This window comes from Ursus maritimus, unplaced genomic scaffold (assembly GCF_017311325.1).
Source record: "Ursus maritimus isolate PB19 unplaced genomic scaffold, ASM1731132v1 scaffold_12, whole genome shotgun sequence".
NCBI classification, from domain to species: domain Eukaryota; kingdom Metazoa; phylum Chordata; class Mammalia; order Carnivora; family Ursidae; genus Ursus; species Ursus maritimus.
The window spans coordinates 23,320,372-23,343,686 of record NW_024423564.1 but is presented as its reverse complement, the minus strand read 5'-3'; the positions used below and the strand labels follow the sequence as shown (position 1 = coordinate 23,343,686).

The following is a 23,315-nucleotide window of genomic DNA, read 5'->3' as shown; positions in this document are numbered from 1 at the left end:
GAGCACCAAATAAATGTTTTGCAAAGGTAAAATATACTATTAGGCTCTAAAGACAATTTAGCTGATTTCTTTTGTTCAGAGCATTCTATTTTCCCATATGCAAAGATATTTCTTATTTGCAAATAAAATAATATGCTTCATTAATATCTTTTAAAATATACATAGTCTGTTTTTATAGACATAGTCTTAACACACATCTGCTTTATTATATAGTACTTATTGACCTACAATACATCATACAATTTCAGTTTAATATTATGACTATCCAAAGAATTTCTGTATAAACAAATCAGTTTGGTTCCAGATCTTTCAGATCCCTTCTCAATATCTGTAGACTAATATGCAATCCATATGAATGACATCTCCAAAGAGAAACTTCCTTGTCAAAAATTGAGAGAAAATATTTCATTCTCAAGCCATTCTAAGACGGGCATATTTTAGGTTAGTACTGGGTACCCTGCAGGGACTCACGTAGGAAGAATCAGCCAGGGTTAGAGTCCCCAGGTGAAGGCAGACCTATAGACTGAAGAAACTGGGCAGAACCAAGGCATCATGTTGAAGGATTTTTGGAGAAAGGAAAATGTGTCAAGAAAAAAAATTCACAAAAAGATAATTCATTCCTACTTTATGCATATATTAGTCAGGGTTCAAAAAAGCTGGTGTCTTTTTCGGTTTCTCCCTATCTCTTTCTGTCTGTCTGTCTCTCACACACACTCCTTCCAACACACACACAATTTGCTGCCAGGGTATTTCTGGGCAATATAGGAAATGTTCTGTTTTTTCATTATCGTTCTTAGTATCTTTTGTTCATTACCTCTCCATGTTCTTTCCATATTTAGCTATGCTGTTCTGTATCCACTGTCATGATGGCAATACCTACATGTGTAGTAACAGAAACAGACCTGGGAGCGCCAATGCTTCAATACTAATAATGAGATTCAATAACACTTGTTGAGGACTATATATATGCCAGGCACTGTTTTAAGTATACTATGTAAATTGAGTCATTTAACCCCAATAGCAAGTGTATCAGGTAGATTCTATTAGTATCTTCATTTTGCTGAAGAGGATCACACAGCTAGTAAATGGCAGAAAATCCTTTACTAAGGATCACACAGCTAGTAAATGGCAGAACCAATAATTGAAACCAATTAGTTTGTCTCTGTAGCTCACTCTTAACCAACCTTTCTGTTGATAGGTCATCCCTTTTAGTTCCACTGTCTTCTTTCATAAAAAAACAAAAAACAAAAAACAAACAAACACAAAAACACAAAAAACACACAAAAAACAAAAAACCTCAAAGATAAGGAAGCTAGCTTTAAAGGGAAAGTTCTCTCTTTTTGCTAACAAAGCTAAAGAAACACACCTTACACTTAGGGGAAAGTTTTTTCCAGTTCAACTTAAACCCTGACTAGATAACTACACTCCATCCTAATCAACAATAAGGTTAGTTTAAGAAAAAAGAAAAAGAACCACCACTTAACCATAAAATTTCAAACTAAAGAAGAGCAAAATAAAAGTAACAGGGCTGATGGCTGACAGTTACAAACGAGTTTAATTTGTGTGTCACATGGATAGGGAGAAAGTTGTGATCAGTGTGAAATAAATAATTAAAGCAAAGCTCTCTTGTAACAGCCTCAGGAAATCAAAAGTTAACACTTTTCTTCTTTTTAGTCAATTAACATTTTATTACATATTTCTGCCTGGAGAATAAATCTCTGAGAATACTAGTCTATGTGTAGAATGAAGCACCAAGAAAACACATACATGCAAAAAGAGAACCTAATATGTGACAAAACTAAATTACAGCATGTAGCAAAGAGTGTGCTTTCTTAACCTGATGATGTGCATGTCTCTTAATGAAATCACCAGATTATAGAACTTTTCAATAAATGTAATTCTTGATATCACCTTCATCATTCTCAGTGTTATTGTTACATGTACTAGTCTTTGCTGACCTCTTCTGTCTCATTACTTGGTACTTGCATCACACTCTACACTTCAGCCATGCAGAACTGAAGCTGTTTCAGTACCTGAGGTTCAATATGCTCCCTCATCTCAAATTTTTCCAGTATATGTTTTCCATTCCAGTGGGATCCCTCTTCTTCTTTTCCTCCTACATCTGTATTTTCAACTTAAATTTTGCTTCCTCAGGGAGGCCAACCTTGAATCCGGAGACAGGATTCCACAGCTATAACTTCCATGGTTGGCTACACCTGCAATACTTGATTGTGAATGACTTTATTGCCTGTGAGAAAGACTATAAGTTGTCAGGGCAAGAAAAGTGTTCGTCTCTTTTCCCACCACTTTTCACGGTGGCAGGCACATAGTAGGTCTGCCATTAATTTTGTAATTAATGAAACTGTTCAAGGCAGATTCTAAGCACATAATTTATACAATGTAATTCTTAAAATCAGGCAGAATAATTGATCTGTAGTAGTGTTGGAATATAGAAAAATGTGACACATTAATTCTCTAAGAGGGTTCACTGCTATGAAAATAACTTATTTCCAGCCATTGGATTAATGTTCAAAAATGTTCAGGAGATGCTTTTCAGACTTCATAACTCATATATAGATAATGAAAACTAATCAATGATTTCATATTTTAATGACTGACTCAGGGTATACTTTGTATTCTTAAAGAAATTGAGAGGGCTCAAAATTCTCCTTTTGAAATCATAACCAGACTTTAAGACTTCCCATAAGCAATGTAAGTTACTATTTTAAAATAAATACTGGTTATGGGTCAGAAGATTCCACCCCAATTCCAATATTACAAGGTCCAAATATGTCTAAATGACCACAAGGCAAGACTTTAGGCTCAGAATCCCTCTTCCACTTAAATTTTTATAATCTTTGACAAAGGATTTTTAGTTAATCACATGTCACAGTGTATTTTTCCCTCTATAAACTTTTTTTCCCTCTGCTGAACTTTAAACTTGCATTTTCCATAAAGGATCAGATAGTTTCTTCAAATTAATGTCTATTCTAATATATACATAAAATTAATTACTAAATTTATACAGTGATAACTTCTAAACTCTGTTATAAGTATGGGAGATTGTCCAATAAAGATCACTTAAAATATACTTACTTAAAAACAAACATTTTTTTTTCTAATTCATTACAATGTTCTCCACACATGTAGCAGGATAATTGTTCTTACAATGTAAATGGAAAAACGATACCTGATTAATGATTCCAAAAAATCCAGTAATATATAGTGTATGGTAGCATGACTATGAAGTTAATGTAATGACCAGGCCAGCCCACCCACTTAGCCAGCCTGGACTTTTGGGGTCACCTGTGCCATCCAAAGCCATCTGAGTCCCTATTGCTGGTTGCCAGTTGCTACCCAAGTTTAAACATTCATGGGAACATCCCTAGGTCCTGAGGCTGACTGGTACCTCCAGAACAGTATAAGTCCTTTGATTTGCAGCTGTTTTTAAGGCCAATACTACAGTGAGGTAAGTGAGGTATCTATGGCACAAAATTTAAGGGGGTACTCTCTTTCAGAGTCTTGCAAGTACCATCTACATTTCCAACATGGGGTTCTAAATGGCCTTGCCTATCTTTTTTTTTTTTTTTTTTTTTTTTTTTTGAAAGATTTATTTATATATTTTAGAGAAAGTCCCAAGGAGACTCCCCACTGAGCTCAACATAGGCTTGATTTCAAGACAGTGGGATCATGACTTGAGCCAAAAATCAAGAGTCAATCTTAACGGATTGAGCCACCCAAGTGTCCAATGGCCTTGCCTGTCTTAACCCTTCCTTCTTACTTTCTCTGACCCAAAACAGAAACCTTCTCCACCTCCTCTCCCTACCCCTGACTGACCTCATTTGAGAACCTGCTGGATGGGGAATGGGAGATAATCATCAATTCTGTTAAATCCAAATTCAAAATCAGACTTCATGGGACAGGGAAATTTTACCATAAGTCTTCCTCTTTTTGCCTAAAATTTGCACATTAGGCAGCAAGGCCACTGGTTTTCATTTCCTGAAGAAAAAGATGTAACCACAGAAAGCAATGAGACAGACAGTTTCTCTGAGACTTAAGATTTTGGAAGTAGGTTTCCAAGAAATCTGAAAGAACTTGAGTGACTGACAATGGATTTAGAAGGGAATGTGTGATAAGTTAAAAGTAAATTTTTATCTCCACTTTTACCTTCCCATCTAAACTATATGAATATTTTAAGAATGGAAAGACAAGATGAAGATCCACAGGAGAGGAGGAGGGCCCAGAAATTTTGGTAGATCCCAGAAAAAAAGGATCATTGCCCAGCAACTCAGGCTAGACATAGGGGATAGCAAATGCTAGTACATGGAGATCATGAGCTGGAGAACCTATGATGAAGCCCTGGGAGGAGGTGACTGAACTGTGAAGCTTCCTGACCCCCAGTGTTGAGTGGAACTTTAGAAGGAATTGTCATGTATTCAAGAGTGACTTAAAAGTAGCACAGAGGTGAGGAACAGGAAGAGATCTGGTAAAAGGGAATGAAAGATGACTTCACACCCCCCATGATTGGTTAATTAATGGAAATATATAATGAAGAATCAGCTGGGCTCACCTCATCTACCACACTTGTCACCAAATCCCAGGGAAGTCAGATGTTAGCCCAGAGAACTAAGGAGGGGGAGGGAGACCCGCGGGGGTGAAAATCCTGAAAGTGACAGTGACTAAGTTTCTACTCTTGAAAAAGCTCAAAACAAAAATTAAATTTGGTTACAGAGAAATAAAGAACGTTATATTTCCTGTATGCCTGGGTTTCTAGTCTGATACTTGTATTCTTTATACAAACAATGCATTTTTCATCTATTGAAGAAGGCATTAAGTTGCAAAGAATCTTGGTTTTGGTTATTTTATTTTATTTTATTTCAGGAACTCCTTCAGGCACTGAGTCTATTTTTGGCAGAATGCTATTGTCAGCAATCAGGAAAGCAAGCTCAAGCTTGAGAAATTGTTTTAAAATATGGTGCAAGAAGAGGTGAGGGTAGAACAGGAATTGCTTTCTCACTGTGAATCTGGTCAGAAATTCACTTAAGTTTGGAGTTGAAAAGAAAGAATTCATATTGTGAATTTGCTATGTATCAACATTGGGACCTGCATTCTATGTCAAGTTTGACAGAGCCGGGTAGCTGGTTATCGAAGCAAAACTGATTCCACCTTCCCTTTCTAAATGAGGTTGAGTGATAACTTTATTAACTATGCGGATTTTGTTCCTTAATAGTCCTGTAAGCTTGAGAAGGAAAAAATTGACCCCAGCACACAAAGTAAATCATAAGGATAATTTCCAAAGTATAAAAAATAACCACATTTGGAAATCAGGTATTAAAAGGAAAACACATTAACCTGTCCTTCCTTGCAGGAACTCTCTCACTGTTCTTTCCTGGCTCTCATCTCACCCAACATGGTGCTTCTTAACTAAATTCTCACCTCTGCTGCCCTTGCCATCTGTTTTTCAACATCATGCTAAGCCACACTGAAGCCTGAGGCAAAAGGAAAGAGGTATACTCCTATATACATGTTTTATATATTTTTGTATTATTTATCTTGTTTATAAAGTCTTTTGGTGCCCCTTACATTTTGTACCTCATGTCGGTGCCTCTCTTGTCTCTCCCTAATTCCACCCAAAGTTCTCAAAGATCTAACCTCCAAACTTTTCCCACTTCTCCACACTCTTCCTGGGTAACTCTATACACAGGCTTTTATACCCACATGTACTCTGATAATACAAATGTCTTTATCTCCATTCCTGACTCCTTTTACTGAACTACCACATGGGATATCCCACAGGTACAAGGAACAAAAGATCACACACTGAACTCAGTATTTCTCTCAATTTATCTTATAAACAACTAAATGCACACATAAACGAAATTCACAAGTCATATTTATTTTACCTCCTGTTATGGAATGAATGTTTGTGTCTCCCCCCCAAAAAAAATTATATTGAAATCCTAATCCCCAGTGTGATATTATGAGATGGGGCCTATGAGAAGTGATTACGTCATGAAGGTGGAGTCCTCATGAATGGGATTAGTGGCCTTATAAAAGGGACCCCAGAAAGTTCTCTCATCCCTTCTGCCATGGGAGCACACAGCAAGAAAACAGCCATCTATGAACCTGGAAGCAGGCCCTTACCAAATACCAAATTTGCCAGTGCCCTGATGTTGGACCTCCCAGCCTACAGAAGTATGAGAAATAAATGTCTGCTGTTTAAGCTACCAGTCTGATATTCTTGCTGTAGTAGCCCAAGCAGACTGAGACTCCTCCTAAATATATCCAAGTTTATCCTCTCTCCTACATACCCACTGTGCTGTCTTCTTTTGTCCTCTAGCCTTCTACAACAGTCTGAATCTTGCCTCCCATCTTCCTTATTAAATCCATCTTCTACTATGAAAGTTAGTCAAATTCAACCAAAGGTAAATTTGACTGTATCACAGTGATAATTAAAACTCCTTCATGGTTCTTCCTTTGAAAGAGTACTATTATTATCTATTGATATTTCAAAAAGAATGTGAGAACTTCTTGGCAAGGTCTATGTCAATGAAATTCATCTTCATCCTACTGTGATAAGTGATGCAATGGCTGGCCCATTATAAAAAGGCAATAAATACAAAAACAAATAAAAATAGTGACTAAGATTTGAACCTCAGACAGGAAAAGAATAACAGTTTATGAAAACCTATATATTACTGTAGTCATTTCCTAGAATGAAAAAAAGTCAATGGTTTATTTTTATTTGCTTATTCAAACAATTTTACTTAAAAAGTTCTGGTGCCAGATTGCATGAGTGCAACCTCTGGTTCCCCCATGCAATAGTGGAATCCTGGATAGGATGTCTAATAACTGGTTGTCTTTAACTGCCTTCTCTTTGTATTTTCACCCAGTTTTCTGATTTGTAACATTTCTGGTCTTTAAAAATTGCTAATGGAAAATGAGTGCAAAATATTTATGCAATTAGGACAGTTCAACATTTTTAAAAACAGCAAAAATAAACAGCAGTTATGGAACACCTGCTTAAAAGATACTGGAAATAACTGCTTCGTGCTTCATTAACCAGTACAAACACATTTGCCAGTTTAAATCCCCTACTGAATTCACAATTTCCAATTAGTACTAGAATGGTATCAAACTGCCAAGGGAAGAAATTCCTGGGTAAAAAAAAAAAAAAAATCAGAATTTCCATTCGCAGAGCTCTTTTTACAGGTCAAACAGATGCCTATCTTCTAATAAGCCTACAAATTTGTTTTAAAACCAAATCTGTATCTATTTTAATAGGCAATTTTTGACGATAATTTGCAATTTATTCATCTCTGAGTGGCATTCAGTACAGTGCCTGAAATATGGTTGTTTTCAGGACCAAAATGGACTTCTTAAAAAAAAAAAAAAAAAAAGCAGATAGGGAAGGAAAACTATACAATGGCTCAAGAAAAACGTCTTCCCTGGGAATTCAAAGAAACCCAACCCATAACCCTGATGCCCAGATGCAAAAGTGATAAGTCAGTGATTATCTGAACTAAATCAAAACAAAATTATAAAGTCAAAGTTAAATAGTTAGAAAATAAAACAAAATAAGCATAAATAAATAAACCTTTGTATATCGTGCTCAGGAAGTCAGCTGAAAATGATCTCTTGGGTTATCTTCAGAAATGATATGAGATTACTGGTAAAAAAAAATGTGACAACCAGTACAATCCATATTTCTCTTACTTTGATGATTCCATTTTCTAATACTCTCACTCGCCTTTCCTAAGGAAGCCCAGTAATATCCTGGAAAAGATGCACTAGATACAGATGACCTGAATTCTAGATCGGCTGCAACACTAAGTGATGTCAATAAGCTTAAGTAAATCATTAAGCATTTTCAGCATAGTCCTCATCCATAAAACAAGGAGACAATCTGAGGTGTCCATTTACATCATGGTAAAAACCAACCGTAATATGCAAAGGTACTCTGGAAACTGTATAGCACTATGCAAGAAAATATGTAATCCTTATGTCTAGTATATAAAGAATATGTAAAAGAAGGGTCATATTCATTCATGCATTCGTTCGACAGGTATTTAGTGAGCACCAACTGTTTTAGAAGCTGGGAACACAGCTTATGAAACAGAACACATGATGAATAAAACACAAAAATCCCTGCCCTCCTGAACTTTGTATTCCAGTGGAAAAGGACAAAAAAATAAACAAATTAGTGAATGAAAAACAGAGTATATCAGTGATAAGTGCTAGAAGAAAAATTAAGCAGAGAAGTCTGAGGAGAGCTCAGAGTTGGGCAGTCTTAGCGTTCTATATAGAGTGGCCAGAGAAGGCCTTGCTGAGGTGACAACTGTACAGAGGAAATTCTACAAACTCCAAGTGAGCTGAAAAACCACGGAAAGATTCTGAGCACAGGAATTTTAAAAAGATTTCTCATGTGTGTTAAGATGAGATTCTACCAGGAAAGGCGTAAGCATGGAAACTGTTTCAAGGCTATTGAAACAAACTAGATGAGAGATAATGGTACTGGCTTAGAAAGGTTGGTAGTGGTGAAGGTGGTGAGAGGTGATAAGATTCTGGATATAGACAGCATTTAAAATGAGGAGAAAAAATGAGATCGCCAACATAATGAGCCTCAAAGAGAGAGAAAATGATCTAAGCCTTGGGCACTCTAATATTTAGGAGTGAGAAGATGAACAAAGAAGCCAAAGAGATGCTAATAAGGGAGTTTGACGTCCTGCAAGCAAAAAGGAAGAAAATATTTTAGGAAGGAGAGAGTGAATTTCTGTATCAAGTGCTGCTCAAAACACCCCAAGATTTGACTCTTTGTTTAGCAACTTAAATTGATTTTCCCTAAAAGCAAAATTTAAGACAGGGATTTGTGTGCAGGTGATTTACAGAGTAAGTGCTATTCAGGAAAAGTACAAGGGGAGTAAGGCAGGCTAGGAAGGAGGGAAAGTTGCAGAACAAAGATGCAGTCAGCGGTACTGTCTAGTCATAGCCAGAGCAATAGCGCAAGGCTCAGGAACTAACAGCCCACAGGAGTTGTCCCTGCCTTGAAGCAAGTGGGCTGGCTTCTTCAGGATACTGTCTTTGTCTTTACTTTTCAGAAGTTTAATTACAACATACCTTGCTATGCATTTTTTTGGGTTTCACTCAGGTTTTTAAATCTATAGGTGTACGTTTCTTGATAAATTTGGAAAGGTTTTAGCCATTATTTCCTTTTTGAGTATTTTTCAGCCCTGCCCTCTTGCTTCTCTTCCTCTGGATAGTAGCAGAAGTCCAGTGGTCTCTTCACTGACATCACAGAGGGTAAGTGGAGATGTGGGCCCGCTCAATTACTAGTTAGCTAATGGGGATGAAAGTACTGCTCCCTATTCTTTCACCCAGCAGAGGTATTTGGGCTTCTCATTATCTCATCAGAGAGGAAGTCTAGGCTCCCTACTCAGCCTTTATGGAATATACAGGGACTGGGGTCACAGTTTTTCTTGCTGTGTTTGGCTAGAGAAGTTACTGTCTCAAGGCTTTTTGTTTTGCTAGACTGTTCCCTCCTGGTATTTTAGCTAGAGACAGCAGACTTTTGTTGGGACTTCTGTGTGTGTGTGTGTGTGTGTGCGTGTGTGTGTGTGTGTGTGTGTGTGCATGCACATGCACACTGTTAGCATTTCCAGTTCTCCAATTTCTTTAGCTCCAAGACTGGGATATTTCTTCATTTTATTTACCTATTTTATTATTTCCATTTTTTTCCAAAACACGTTTTTTTTATTTTTATTTTTTAATTTAATTAATTAATTAATCTAAGTAAGCTCTGCACCCGATGTGGGGCTTGAATTAATGACCTCAAGATCAAGAGTCACATGCTCTACTGACTGAGCCAGCTGAGCGCTCCCCCGCAAGACTGGGATAAATGCAGAAAAAAAGAAACCCCAGGGAACTCACTACTGTTTCATTCTTTAGGTTGCATTTCTCTAGCTAGTTGGCCTTCTCTCTACCTTTCAAAGTCTTATGTTTGCTTTATATACATATAAGGCATTTTAATTTTGATGAGTGATTAATAAAACACAAGTATGAAAATGTATAAATTAAAAAATAAATCATATCTCTTGGTTATACTTTTAATCAATTCTTCATACAAACACAAAGAGCATAATAATGAAAAGGAAAGGAACCACATTCTTTAAGTGCACTGAGAATAACTTTCAACCCTAGCTCCTTATTTCCACTTTGGGTATGAATTTCACTGTTCTTTTTTTAATACAAGTGTGTCAAATGAAATTTTCAAAATGGTATACATCCAGAGCAATAAATCTGATCTTATAAATTGAGATGACTTAGCTTTCATTTTCCACTACTACTTATCACAGAAACCCTGAAATATACAAAAGTGCTAACAAAACAAAGCTAGTCACTATTAACATTCCATTGTATTTTGTTTTTCTGTGTGTCTTGATATGTGTGTATGGGCACACACAGTCATTCTTAAATATAATGTTTCATGCCTTTTCCCTGTTATATAGGTTGTATTTTTCCAGGATTATTAATTATTTTAAAAATAATTTCCATGGTTGCACAATTTACCACTGAATGGATCTGCCCTAACTTATTTAACCACAACTCAATGGTTGTAATTCAGTGTGTTTTCCCCCATATTTTTCTCTACCAAATAAATAATGTAGGGATAAGCTTCTTTCTACTTAATTCTTTACCTACATTCCTAATTCTTTGTTTAGGATAGTTTACTAGAAGATGAATTATTGGGTGTAAGTACTTGATAATTTAAAGATACTATTATGGACTGAATTATACCCCTCCACAAATTCATATGTTGGAGTCCTAACGTCCAGTACCTCAGAATGTAACTGTATTTGAAGACAGTCTTTACAGAGGTAATTGAATTAAAATGAGGTCATGGGGGGGTAATCTAGTGTGAATAGTGTCATTATTACAGGAAATTTGGACACAGGCACATACAGAGGAAAATGCCATATGAAGACACAAAGAAAAACCAGCAGAAAAGCCTCAGAAGAAAACAGCCCTGCTAATACCTTAATCTCAGATTCCTAGCCTCCAGAACATTGATAATTTCTGCTCTTTAGGCCATCCAGTTAATGGTACTTTGTTATGGCAGCCCTAGCAAACGAACAGAGGTGTTAATGAATACTGTCAAAGATACTGTCAAATTGCTTTTCTCGAATTTATGCCAATATATACTTACTGGATAAAACCCATCTCAATGCATCTCTTTGCCAATTATAAATACACACACACACATACACACACATATATATATGGTAAAATGAGACACTCAGTTTACAGGATAACATTTTGGAATAAAATGCTAATTTTCATAAAATAAAAATAATAAAAATGGTAACAGAGAAAGCCTCTCTTTCTTAATAAAACCTTACCATTAATAGTTTAATAACATATAAATGAGACTTTAGAGAAGTCATATAATTTTTCTGTATCAGAGTTCTCACTTTAAAATGATATAGACTTAATAATCTTTGAGGGTTTTCTAAATTTGAAATTTAGATGATATCTTTATTCGTATCATAATACAAGCTCATGCCTTAGAATTAGCCTATTATTTGATCTAATGATCTAATCTGGATCACGCTAGTTTCCTTTCAGAGACCTCATGGTGGAAAGCAAAACTCACTCAAATGGTACAAAGAAAAGTGAACTCCAAATCCAGGTTTGCTATTAAGTGGCTATGTTATCATCTCAAGTTACATTGTTTCTTTGTATTTCTATTTCCTTTTATCATTTAAAAAACTTTGCTGAGTGCCCAGTGACAAGAAAATTTTAAAAATCACATGAATACATACACACCTGTACGCATACTTCAATTTCCATCAACAAAGAGTTAATTAATATGTAAGGAAGAAAGAAGTACATAAAAATACACTAAAATCGTTACATTAGATAGTATAAGCGAAGTACCAAGAAAGCCAATGCAAAAAAACTGATACTATTCATTGTTTCACTAACTGATTTGAGTAAATTAATTTTGGGGAAATTAATTTTGAGAAATTAAATTGCTTTCCTAATTTAAAAATGTATACCCCCTAAGATGGTATTTTAAACATTGCCTTCAAGGTTTACTTAATCCCCATTTACGGCCTCAAAGTGCCAGCCCTGTGTTAACCTCATAGAATCAGTTAAGTAACATTTCAGCAATCAGGATTCTCAAATATATTTGCTCCTGTACCTCACTTGGAAATATTAAATGTTCACAGTGTTCCTCAAATACTGTTCATATATCCCCCAAAAGCATTATCTTACAACAGTTTGTATATACCAGTGTACTCTTCTTCAGTTGAATTACATTTGTATATGGAAACTCTTCTGTGTCCTTGTGTCATTATACAAAATTTTTAAACACTTTAATTAATCTTTTTCGTCATGATAAATGTACTCTTTAATCCCCACACCTATTTCACCTACCCCCCCCACCAGCTCCCCTCTAGTAACCATCAGTTTATTTTCAATAGTTAAGAGTCTGTTTCTTGGTTTGCTCTTTTTCCCTTTGCTCGTTTGTTTTGTTTCTTAAGTTCCACATATGAGTGAGATCACATGGCATTTGTCTTTCTCTGACTGACTTATGTCGCTTAGCATTATACTCTCTAGCTCTAACCATGTTGCTGCAAATGGCAAGATTTCATTCTTTTTTTATGGCTGAATAATAAATACTCCATTGTTTATATATACCACATCCTCTTTATCCATTCATCTATCGACGGACACTTGGGCTTCCTCCATAGTTTGGCTATTATAAATAATGCTGCAATAAATATAGGGGTGTATATATCTTTTTGAATTAGTATTTTCATATTCTTTGGGTAAATACCCAGTAGTGGAGTCACTGGATCTACACTAATTCTATTATTCATTGTTTGAGGAACCTCCATACTCTCTTCCACAGTGGCTGCATCAGTTTGCACTCCTACCAACAGTGCAAGAGGGTTCCTTTTTCTCCACATCCTTGCCAACACATTGTTTCTTGTGGTTTTGATTTTACAAAACAAGTTAAAGAGAAATTTTATAGATTTTTAAGAAAATAAATTTTGGCACCACACTAAATCTATAAAATTTTTTAAATGTTTCAATAGATTTTTAAGGAATAAAATTAAAGACACTTTTAAGATTATCCAAATATAAAATATTTAAAGTACAAAAAAATTATAGCTGTACTATACACATATTTAATTGTATTTCAAAGTATAGGTAAAATCTTGTCTTATAATATGTCAGATGAGATAATTTTCAGTGTGAAATCATCTATCAGTGGTACTTACAATGCAGTTTTTATCAGTATTTCTTTTCCAATGTTTCTTGTCTACTTTCTTGGCCGAAGTGGAACGCAGCGTTGCATGAGTTTGTGTTCGAGGATTTAAAGCCAGGATACTCTAAAGATAGCATAAACAATGTATAATCATATATATAGGCATTTAAAAAATCAAAATTTTATTTTAAGATTACCGAACACACCCCAAAGACATATACTAAAAATGTTTTTTTCTCCTTCTGCTATTATAACTCCACGATAAGCTTATCTAAAGTAATCATTTACTAGGCGATATACTTGTTGATTTTATAAGAATATTGATCATAATATGAAGGATTTAAAAATCACATAAACAATACCAAAGTCTCTTTAAGATAAATTTTATACATAGCATTTAGATGAGAATTAAATCAGAAAAGATTCAGATTTTATTTAAACTGTAATAACGATACTCTCCATTTTAAGTTTTTAGAATTTACAAATTGCTTTCACGTGCACTACCTAATTTAATTTAATAATAGCTACTATTATCTCAAAATTTTGGATGAGCAAATAAATTCAAGGTCCTTAGGTAACCCACTTGAGATCTCACAATTAATATGCAGAAAGTACTGACATAGAACTTAGTTCTTCTCAGTATTAAGCTTATATTCAAATTCATCCAAAAATAAAGTCTATATTTTACTGTGACTTTGTGAGGAATAAAGGTAGAAGAGAAAACCTTTTTTTTTTTTTTTTTAAGATTTTATTTACTTACCAGAGGGATAGAGCATGAGTGGAGGTGGGCAGCAGAGGGAGAGGGAGAAGCAGACTCCCCGCTGAGCAGGGAGTCTGATGTGGGGCTCGATCCCAGGACCCTGAGATCATGACCATCACCTATTTCACCTACCTCCCCCCACCAGCTCCCCTCTAGTAACCATCAGTTTATTTTCAATAGTTAAGAGTCTGTTTCTTGGTTTGCTCTTTTTCCCTTTGCTCGTTTGTTTTGTTTCTTAAATTCCACATATGAGTGAGATCACATGGCATTTGTCTTTCTCTGACTGAAGGCAGCCGCTTAACTGACTGAGCCACCCAGGTGCCCCGAAGAGAAAACCTTTTTAACCACATGTGCAAATACATTAAATGGCACCTGAATAACTCAATAAAGAATTAAATTCAAAGTCCTGTCTTAAGCAAGCATTTAAAAGAAAACCACTAGAGGTCTTCTAGAATGGTGGCATGAAGACCTCTGCAGATCAATGCCACAGCAAAACATACTGATAAAAATTAGTAAAAATAAGAGCCCTTTAAAATCTCCAGAAATCATGCTAAAGTCAAACAGCAATCAAAGAAACAGTTATTTAAGAAAAACCTCCTAAAACTTTGTAAAAGAATAGTGAAGGTCTGTGGCATTTGAAGGCCGGCATGCCCACCCCCACCCCTCATGCTCCCAGCTCAGCATGACAGAAATTCCACCTCAGGTGAATGCAGCCAAGAACACAAGGGTCCATCTGCTCCTAGCTTCCAGTTGAGACTGTGGTATTTTCCAGAGAAGGGCAGACTATTAGTATTTCTCATCCCCCACCCCTCCCAACACCCCACCTCCCCATCCACTATGCAGCAACTAAACTCCACAAACTGTAGACAAGGAGTCAGGAGCTTCCTTCACCCAGCCCCCATTCATAAAACAGAAGTTCTACCTGAGGAACAGCATGCCAATAACCTAGGAGGTCCTGATCACCCTCATCTCAACCTACTCACTATTTGGAGTTAATATACCAAGAGAAGCAAACTGAGATCAGAAGCTACTGCCTACACTAGGGCTGTGCTCATAAAGCAGGAGTGTCAATCTGAAAGAAGCAGGCCACTAAACCTCCCCTAGCTCTGAAGCTGTGGCTTAGAGACTTTTCACAGAATAAGAGACATGCCATAAGAACAGACAGCTCCCCACCAAGGAACTGACTTTATTTGAATTAGTATGTGGGTAAGTTCAAGCCTATGGGTACTCCCAAAACAATAAATAGTTTGATGGCAAACAAGAGGAGATAGCTTCATGAGGGCAATAAACTAAGTCATAAGGCAGATAGTTTGCCAGAGAGAACCATGGAAAGAAATAGTTAAGAATAGCTCCCCTAGGGTCACAAGAAACCTCAAAGACTCCCTTCAAAAACGATCCCTGCAAGGGGCCCAAATTTAATTGACTTATCAGCCAACAATCAGTGAAAACCAAGAGCTGGGTGTAATACCAACAGAGGTGGACAGTTGAACAACAAAAACAACAACAACAAAAGGAGAAAAGGTATATAGAGCCCTGATAAAACCACTAGTATCCCAGAGTTATGGTGCACATGCCCAAGAGTTCACCCTACACCCTATGCAAGTACAATCAGAGGTTCACACCTTAGGGGAAACAGACTTCCTGAAAATAATCCATCAAGTCGCTAAACAAATAAGCAAACATCAGTAAGGCCCATCTTTGAGGAGGAGGTGGTTAATATCCATAATTGCTATAATATTTTATCTAAAATGTTCAGTTTTTAATAAAAAAAATTATAAGACATTCAAAGAAATAGGATTTTGTGATCCACACTAGATAAAAAAACAACAGACAACAGAAACTCCCTCCAGAGGGGACAGGTGTCAGATTTAACACACACACACACACACACACACACACCTTTATCTATAGTATACTCTATCCAACAATAGCAGAATGCACATTCTTCTCAGGTATACATAAAACATTCTCTAGGATGGACCATATGGTAGGCCATAAAAGAAGCCTCAATAAATTTTTAAAACCATACAAAGTAGTTCTCCAACCGTAATGGAATGGAATCAACACACACACACACACACACACACACACCTTTATCTATAGTATACTCTATCCAACAATAGCAGAATGCACATTCTTCTCAGGTATACATAAAACATTCTCTAGGATGGACCATATGGTAGGCCATAAAAGAAGCCTCAATAAATTTTTAAAACCATACAAAGTAGTTCTCCAACCGTAATGGAATGGAATCAAATATCAGTAACAGAATGAAATTTGGGAAATTCACAAACAACATAGATGAACATAGTAAACATTATGCTGAGAGAAGCCAGTTATTATAAAATAGCACATATTGCATGATTTAGTTTATATAAAATGTCCAGAGTAGGTAAATATACAGAAAGAGAAAGTAGACTGTGCTTGCCAGGATGGGAGAATTAGGGGGAAATGGAGTGACTGCCAAAAGGCACATGGTTTCCTTTTCAGGTGAGGAAACTGATGGTGGGTGGAGATAGCAGCACAACTCTATGAATACACAAACAGCTTTTGAATTCTATACTTTGTGTGAGTGAATTGTGTGGTACATGAATTACACCTCAATAAAACTTATCAAATAAATAAATAAATAATCACTAAATTCTACATTCAGTGGATTTCACTGTGTACTATATACATTCTAATAAACATCACTGGGACTTTATTAGCCCAATGTAAATGAAGATTGTTTTTAGCAATTCCTATACATGATGGACATGAGATTTCTTTAAAAATCCACCAATTTAGATGTCTAGGTTTTCTGGATGAGTATCAAATAGAGCTATTAGTTTTAAATGGTTTATTCCTTATGATGAAATAATGACAAAACAACATATTAATAAGAGCCAACATTAGAAAATATAACCTCATTTTTATACAAAAAAGTTGAAAACACTTATTGTAAAATAAATGTGTTTTTGTCGTTATTCAACCTTGAACCATTACTAATCTCATACATTAATTCAAGGTGATAAACAAAAATGACATTTTTTAAAGGTAGAGATTGTGACCAACATTTAAAGGAAAAAAAAAAACTGGGTAACAGGCAAGATGGTTCCATTTATTTTAGCTTTTACTTCACAATCCATATTGTGATAAATGATTATGTTTATCTATGTCAGCATAGTAATGTAATTTTTGAGAATAAACATTCTGAATGCAATTTATTGGCTGCTTATCACAGTACCTTTTCTTTTACATAGCATAAGTAGAAAGTATAACATAACATGAAATATTGGGTTAACCTTTTACGAAAAGGCAGTGAGTTGAATTCAATGGATCTTGGGTAAAAATAAATTGGATTGTGGAGAATGGCTACCAAGAAGTTGACTTAATATCCCTAATGAAAAGTGATATAACATAAAAATTCAAAATATAAGTGGATGAGGGCTGTTAAAAACAATTTCCCAAAGCAAGACATTTTAAAACTAAAAGTCAATATCATCAATAACTAAATAGCTGGCAGTATAATATAGGAGAGTTCTAAATTGCATTCTTCCCAAGAAATGACCAAAGCCAGATCCTAACAGGGTCACAGGGTCCCCTCTCCAGATAAATTCAGCATTTTAAGAGGTCTGTTAACCCTTTCAGATAAAAGGCATATTACTTAATAGAGGGGATTTTCTCCCCTACAAAGAATTTGGTCTTTGGCTTTCCCAATCATTTTCATAACACACAACAAAAATGTACTGGTGATTCTAGAGGCAAAACAAACAAACAAAAAACAAAAACCAGAATTCGAGAAATTATCCCTATACTATTTAGTTTAAGAAATGGTAGAATATTGGGGTGCCTGGGTGGCTCAGTCGTTAAGTGTCCGCCTTCGGCTCAGGGCGTGATCCCGGAGTTCTGGGATCAAGCCCCACATCAGGCTCCTCTGCTGGGAGCCTGCTTCTTCCTCTCCCACTCCCCCTGCTTGTGCTCCCTTTCTCGCTGGCTATGTCTCTCTCTGTCAAATAAATAAATAAAATCTTTAAAAAAAAGAAAAGAAAGAAAAAAGAAAAGAAAAGAAAAGAAAAGAAAAGAAAAAGAAATGGTAGAATATGATCCAGACACAGATTTACATGTGAGATCAAATCAGGGTTATGTGTTGTCACTGTGTTGTCTATCAACACTACTCTGTGAAGTGTTGGGAAGAATGCCACAACATACAAACTAGAATTCGGCATCTGAGGAGAGTCTTTCTTTACTCCCATAGAGGGCACAACGAGGAGCCCATATTGACTACAATCTCAGGCCCTCACTTCACAAATAAAAGCATTAAGAATTAGGCTAAAAATATTGGGACTGCGGTATTATTTGAGAGCTTGAATTCCAATTGCAAGAAGCCAGTTGGCCAAAATGTTCTCTTTCTAAAAATGTGGCTCTGTTTTATAATCACAATATCAGTTATCTAAACATAATGCATCATTAAGCTTCCCTCACCCTTTGCATTTTAAATTATAAACAAATGTTTCCTCTTCAATCCTGGCCATTACTATAATTCTGAGCCATTAACACATTACACACATACTGACATTTTAGATTTAGAGGCTGAATTTAGTAAATTCGGCTTTATCTTATTTAGAAAATGCTTAAATTTTGTCTTCGATGGCTTTTTCTGAGTCTTCTATAAGTTGTCTCCTACTTCCCATTCCATCAGATAAAAATATATAAAATAAGAATAAAAATCATATTTTTTTCTCATTTTTTTCATAACTGGACATAAATATCTTCATTTCAATGAAATATTTTATTGTGCTGCCATTTTTTTCCTCAATAAATATTCTTAACTAAAAGGAAAACAGAATTATCTACTGATTAATGCTTTTGTTCAGTATTTGTTCCTTCATCCAGGCAACAATCTAACAAATGTTGATCAATGAAGATCTGAACTTTTCATTACTTACTCAACAGTCTCTGGCTTACAAGCCCCATTCTCAACCAATTACCCCACCCTCTCCAATGTCCATCATTAGTCAAAGTGTAGTGTGAGTTTATCTTTAGGGATTTACAAAGGCACCTTTGATTCTTGGATAAGCTCAGAACTGATAATGATTCACTCTCCTACTGGGTTGCAAGAAGAAGTAGAGAGAATGCAGCTTCATTTTGCATCCTATACCCACACTCAAGATATAAATTAGTCTGAAGTCTGAAAACCTTGGAAATCTATGCCAATCAGTCCTGGCCAGGGACTCTAAGATTTTCTTAATTATTATTATTTTTTTAATGCACTTCTATTCTTTGGCCAACCTCCAGACTTCTTTTCCTTTAGGTTGGACTATCTTTCCAAGTAACTTTCTTTTTTCTTTCTTTTCTTTTTTTTTTTTTTTTTCATCTTACTAGCTCTACACAAAGGCCAATTTTCCCTTTATGCACAATGTCCAAGTCACTGCAGTTAATAAATAATCAATGACGAAAGGAGTCTATGATAGTTCTAAATCTTACAACTTTCATTTTATTAAGTATTCACTAAACAATATGCATAATGTCTGAAGTTAAATTTGGGCTTACCTCTTAGCTCTACTACTTTTGCTGGTTATTTAAATTCTCAATCCCTCTACTTCTTCAACAATAAATGGTGATTAGGAATATACCTTCCTCAGAGGGTTGTTTAGAGGATTAAATAAGATGATACGTAGGGGGATGGGGTAACTGGGTGATGGGCACTAAGGAGGGAATGTGATCTGATGACATCTGGGTGTTATATGCAACTAATGAATCACTGAACACTATACCAAAAACTAATGATGCGCTACATGTTGGCTAACTGAATTTAAATTAAAAATAAGTAAATAAATAAATAAAAATAAGATGATACATAAAACCGTCTAGAGGTGCATGCTGTGAGTGCTTAATACCTGTTGTCAGTTACTATGTACAGAACTAGATTTTAGGGTCCGTTCACCCAATGTATATTCATATTCTTATACTGCCAATTTTGAATATATACAAGGGAATCATTTTCTTAAGTACAGGAGTATAGAAAAAGATGAAGGCAACAGGTGAAAAGTTAACTATAAATGGAATAGTAAGAAAAAAACAGAGCTCTATCCAGGTGAAACCAATCATTGGTCCTGAACTTATCTGTGCCCTAAGCCTACAATTTCAAAGGAAGACTGCCTGAAAATGCAATATGCTCTTCATAAATTAAAATGGCAGTGTGGAAGGGTCATGAAATTCAAATACAGATTTTTAAAATCCACTACATATAAATAGAAATGCAGATATCATTTTATAAAAAATACAACAGTATATAATTCATGGACCTTTGGTCTCAACATGTTTAGGTGAATTCACATTACAATTCCTTCCAGAGAAAGGTCAGACCAAAAGTGATGAATTTATAAAACATCAAAAAACTCATCAACTGGAAATGAATGTGCCCCTTCAGAACACTAGTTCTTTTGCCTAGGGAATCTGATTCATTTCTACTGAACAAATAGTTAACACAAATAAAACAGTTTATGCATCTTAAAACATCCCATTCATCATGTCACTCTTTTACTCAACGAGGGAAGGTCGACCACATAAAGTTGTTGTCTGCTTTGCAAGGCCCAGTATATGACTCTCCTTTGCTTAGAAAACACACACCATACACCACGCTCTTCAGTGTTCTCTAATTGTAATAAATGTCTTTCTATTGTCTTTCAGAAAAGATTGAGAACTCAAACACTGGAACAATTACTTATACATCTGATATTAAAATTACAATTTCTAATACAAAACAGCCAAAGTGGTGACTGATTCTGACTTAGACACTGTATTAATCTGCTTGGGCTACTATAAAAGAATCTCACAGAAGGGCACCTGGGTGGCTCAGATAGTTAAGCGTCAGACTCTTGATTTTGGCTCAGGTCGTGATCTCAGTGTTGTGAGATGGAGCCTGCACTGTACATGGAGCCTGCTTAAGATTAAAATTCTCTCTCTCTCTCTCTCCCCTTCCTTCTGCCTCTCCTCCTGACCTCCCCCCCACCCTGCTTGTGTGTGCAGTGTCTCTTTAAAAAAAATAAAGAATCTCATAGACATTTGAGATTCATTTGTACCTTGAACAATAGACATTTCTTTTTCACAGTTCTGGAGGCTGGGAGTTCCAAGAAGGTGCTGATCCATTCAGTTACTAGTGAGAGACTACTTCCTGGTTTGCAGAGAGTCACCTACTGTCTTTGTCCACACAGTGCCCAGACAGAGAGCTCTCTTGGGTCTCTTCTTATAAAGGCACTAATCCCAGTATGAGGGCCCCACCCTCATGGTCCCATCTAACCTAATTACATCACAAAGGCCCAATCTCCAAATAATATGGATCAAATGTTAGGGCTTCAACACACAAAATTTTTCTTTTAAGATTTATTTATTTATTTATTTGATAGAGACAGAGAGAGTGAACAGTAAAAGCAGGGGGAGCAGCAGAGGGAGAGGGAGAAGCAGGCTCCCCACTCAACAGGGAGCCCTATGCAGGGTTCAATCCTAAGACCCTGGGATCATCACCTGAGCCAAAGACAGACACTTAACCGACTGAGCCACCCAGGCACCCCAACACACAAAATTTAAGGGGGACACATTTAGTCCATAATCACCGTGGAAAAATTTCTACTTTCTGTGGATCTGTGCAAATGCTGTAAAGACCGGGCATTAAATTACAAGATAGCTTTATCTGAAGATTACAAACAGTACCACATTGAGTTTATACCTTTATTTTATCAAGAAGAAACTTCTTGGGGAGGAAACAGGCAAAATGGGTGAAGGAGAGTGGGAGACACAAGCTCTCAGTTATGAACAATTAAGGCACAGGGATGAAAAGTACAGCATAGAGAATACAGTCAATGATATTATAATAGTGTTGTATGGTGACAGATGCGAGCTACACTTGTGGTGAGCATAGCATAACATATTGACTTGTAGAATCACTATGTCATAGACCTGAAACTACTGTAATGTTATATGTCAACTAGACTTCAATCAAAAAAAAAAAAAAAAAAAAAGGAAGAACCTTCAAAATAAACAAAAGCAATATTATATAGCATTATTTAAATTTTAAAAATAAAATAAAAACAATATTAAGAAATTGATAATAGCCATTACATATCCTCCTTTATTTTTTAACTCATGAATAGCAAAAGCATTAATAACTTAGATACTAATTTATATATTCTTCATATATTTTCATTACAAAAATTGAAAATCAAGTATCATGTGCAAATACCAAGTGATACAAAAATAGAAAAAAAAAGATAAGAACCTCTACTATAGCTATTTTCTTTAAAAATTCACTTCTGTAATCATAAACTGTTTAATATAATGTTACAAAATATCCATGCATTATAAATTTAAATGAAAATCAATATTTGGAAAAGGCATAACTATGAAAATCCATGCTAAAATAGCATCTTATGTTGGCAAGAACTAAATGTATATATATGAATCTACATATAGAAATCCGAGATAATATTATGAAGGGAGAAAATTGATAAGGATTATTACATTACCATAAAAAATTCATGAGTTCACTGGGTAATTATGACAGTTCATATTCTAGAATTTATGCTTTCTTCATTCAAGAATAATTATTTTTTTTAATAATTAGTTATTTTATCCTAAAACTTGCTTTACAGAAATTGTCTCAGAGTAAAATCAGCCTCAGAGTTTTTAATTAGTATGAAAACTTATTGTTTACCTTTAATCCATTAACTTTTGTGGATAAGCTACATTGGTTTTCAAAAGACCTATGTTTATAAGACCAAGGGTCATTTTAGTTCAACAGAGGTTAAGTGTACAGCAGAATGCCAAAGATGAAGAAATAGTGACCAGCAAATAGAAAAGCTGGAAAACAAAACTTTAGAATTAAGGAAGTAGGATCTTGCCTAAATAAGGAAGTAGGATCTTGCCTAATTGAGTTTTGATTTTTTTTTAATTAGCTAAATTGAGCAAGTACCATGATTTTCAGGTTCACAAAAATGTAATAAATCGAGGATTGACTAGTTGCCCTTTATCTATATGGGTAAGAGCAAAAAGTAAACATATATGCACTAGCAAGTGATTTATATCAAAAACAAGAACTAAGATGATTTTTTAATGATCTATGATTTTTTTGGATTTATTAGTATGAAGGATTATCATAAGATACTTTCTCTTTTGAGAAGGATAGGGTGGAACAAAGAGTATATGGTGAGTTAGGAAGCTGGACTATAATCAAGAAAATGAAACATGTGAAAACATTTGTATTATTATGCTTAAAGTCTTAGTTTAATTCTCAATTCTCCA

The 23,315-nt window shown here is 35.4% G+C and overlaps 1 protein-coding gene across 3 annotated transcripts in view; it reads right to left on the bottom strand.

Moving 5' to 3' along the window:
• The window catches only part of DPYD (dihydropyrimidine dehydrogenase), a 788,358-nt gene that overhangs the window by 728,664 nt on the left and 36,379 nt on the right, over window positions 1-23,315 (bottom strand). For all 3 annotated transcript variants that reach the window (XM_040626998.1, XM_040626997.1, XM_008697678.2), the window contains exon 2: window positions 13,290-13,400. In XM_040626998.1, the coding sequence (XP_040482932.1) occupies window positions 13,290-13,400 (111 nt within the window). The remainder of the gene's footprint in view (window positions 1-13,289; window positions 13,401-23,315) is intronic.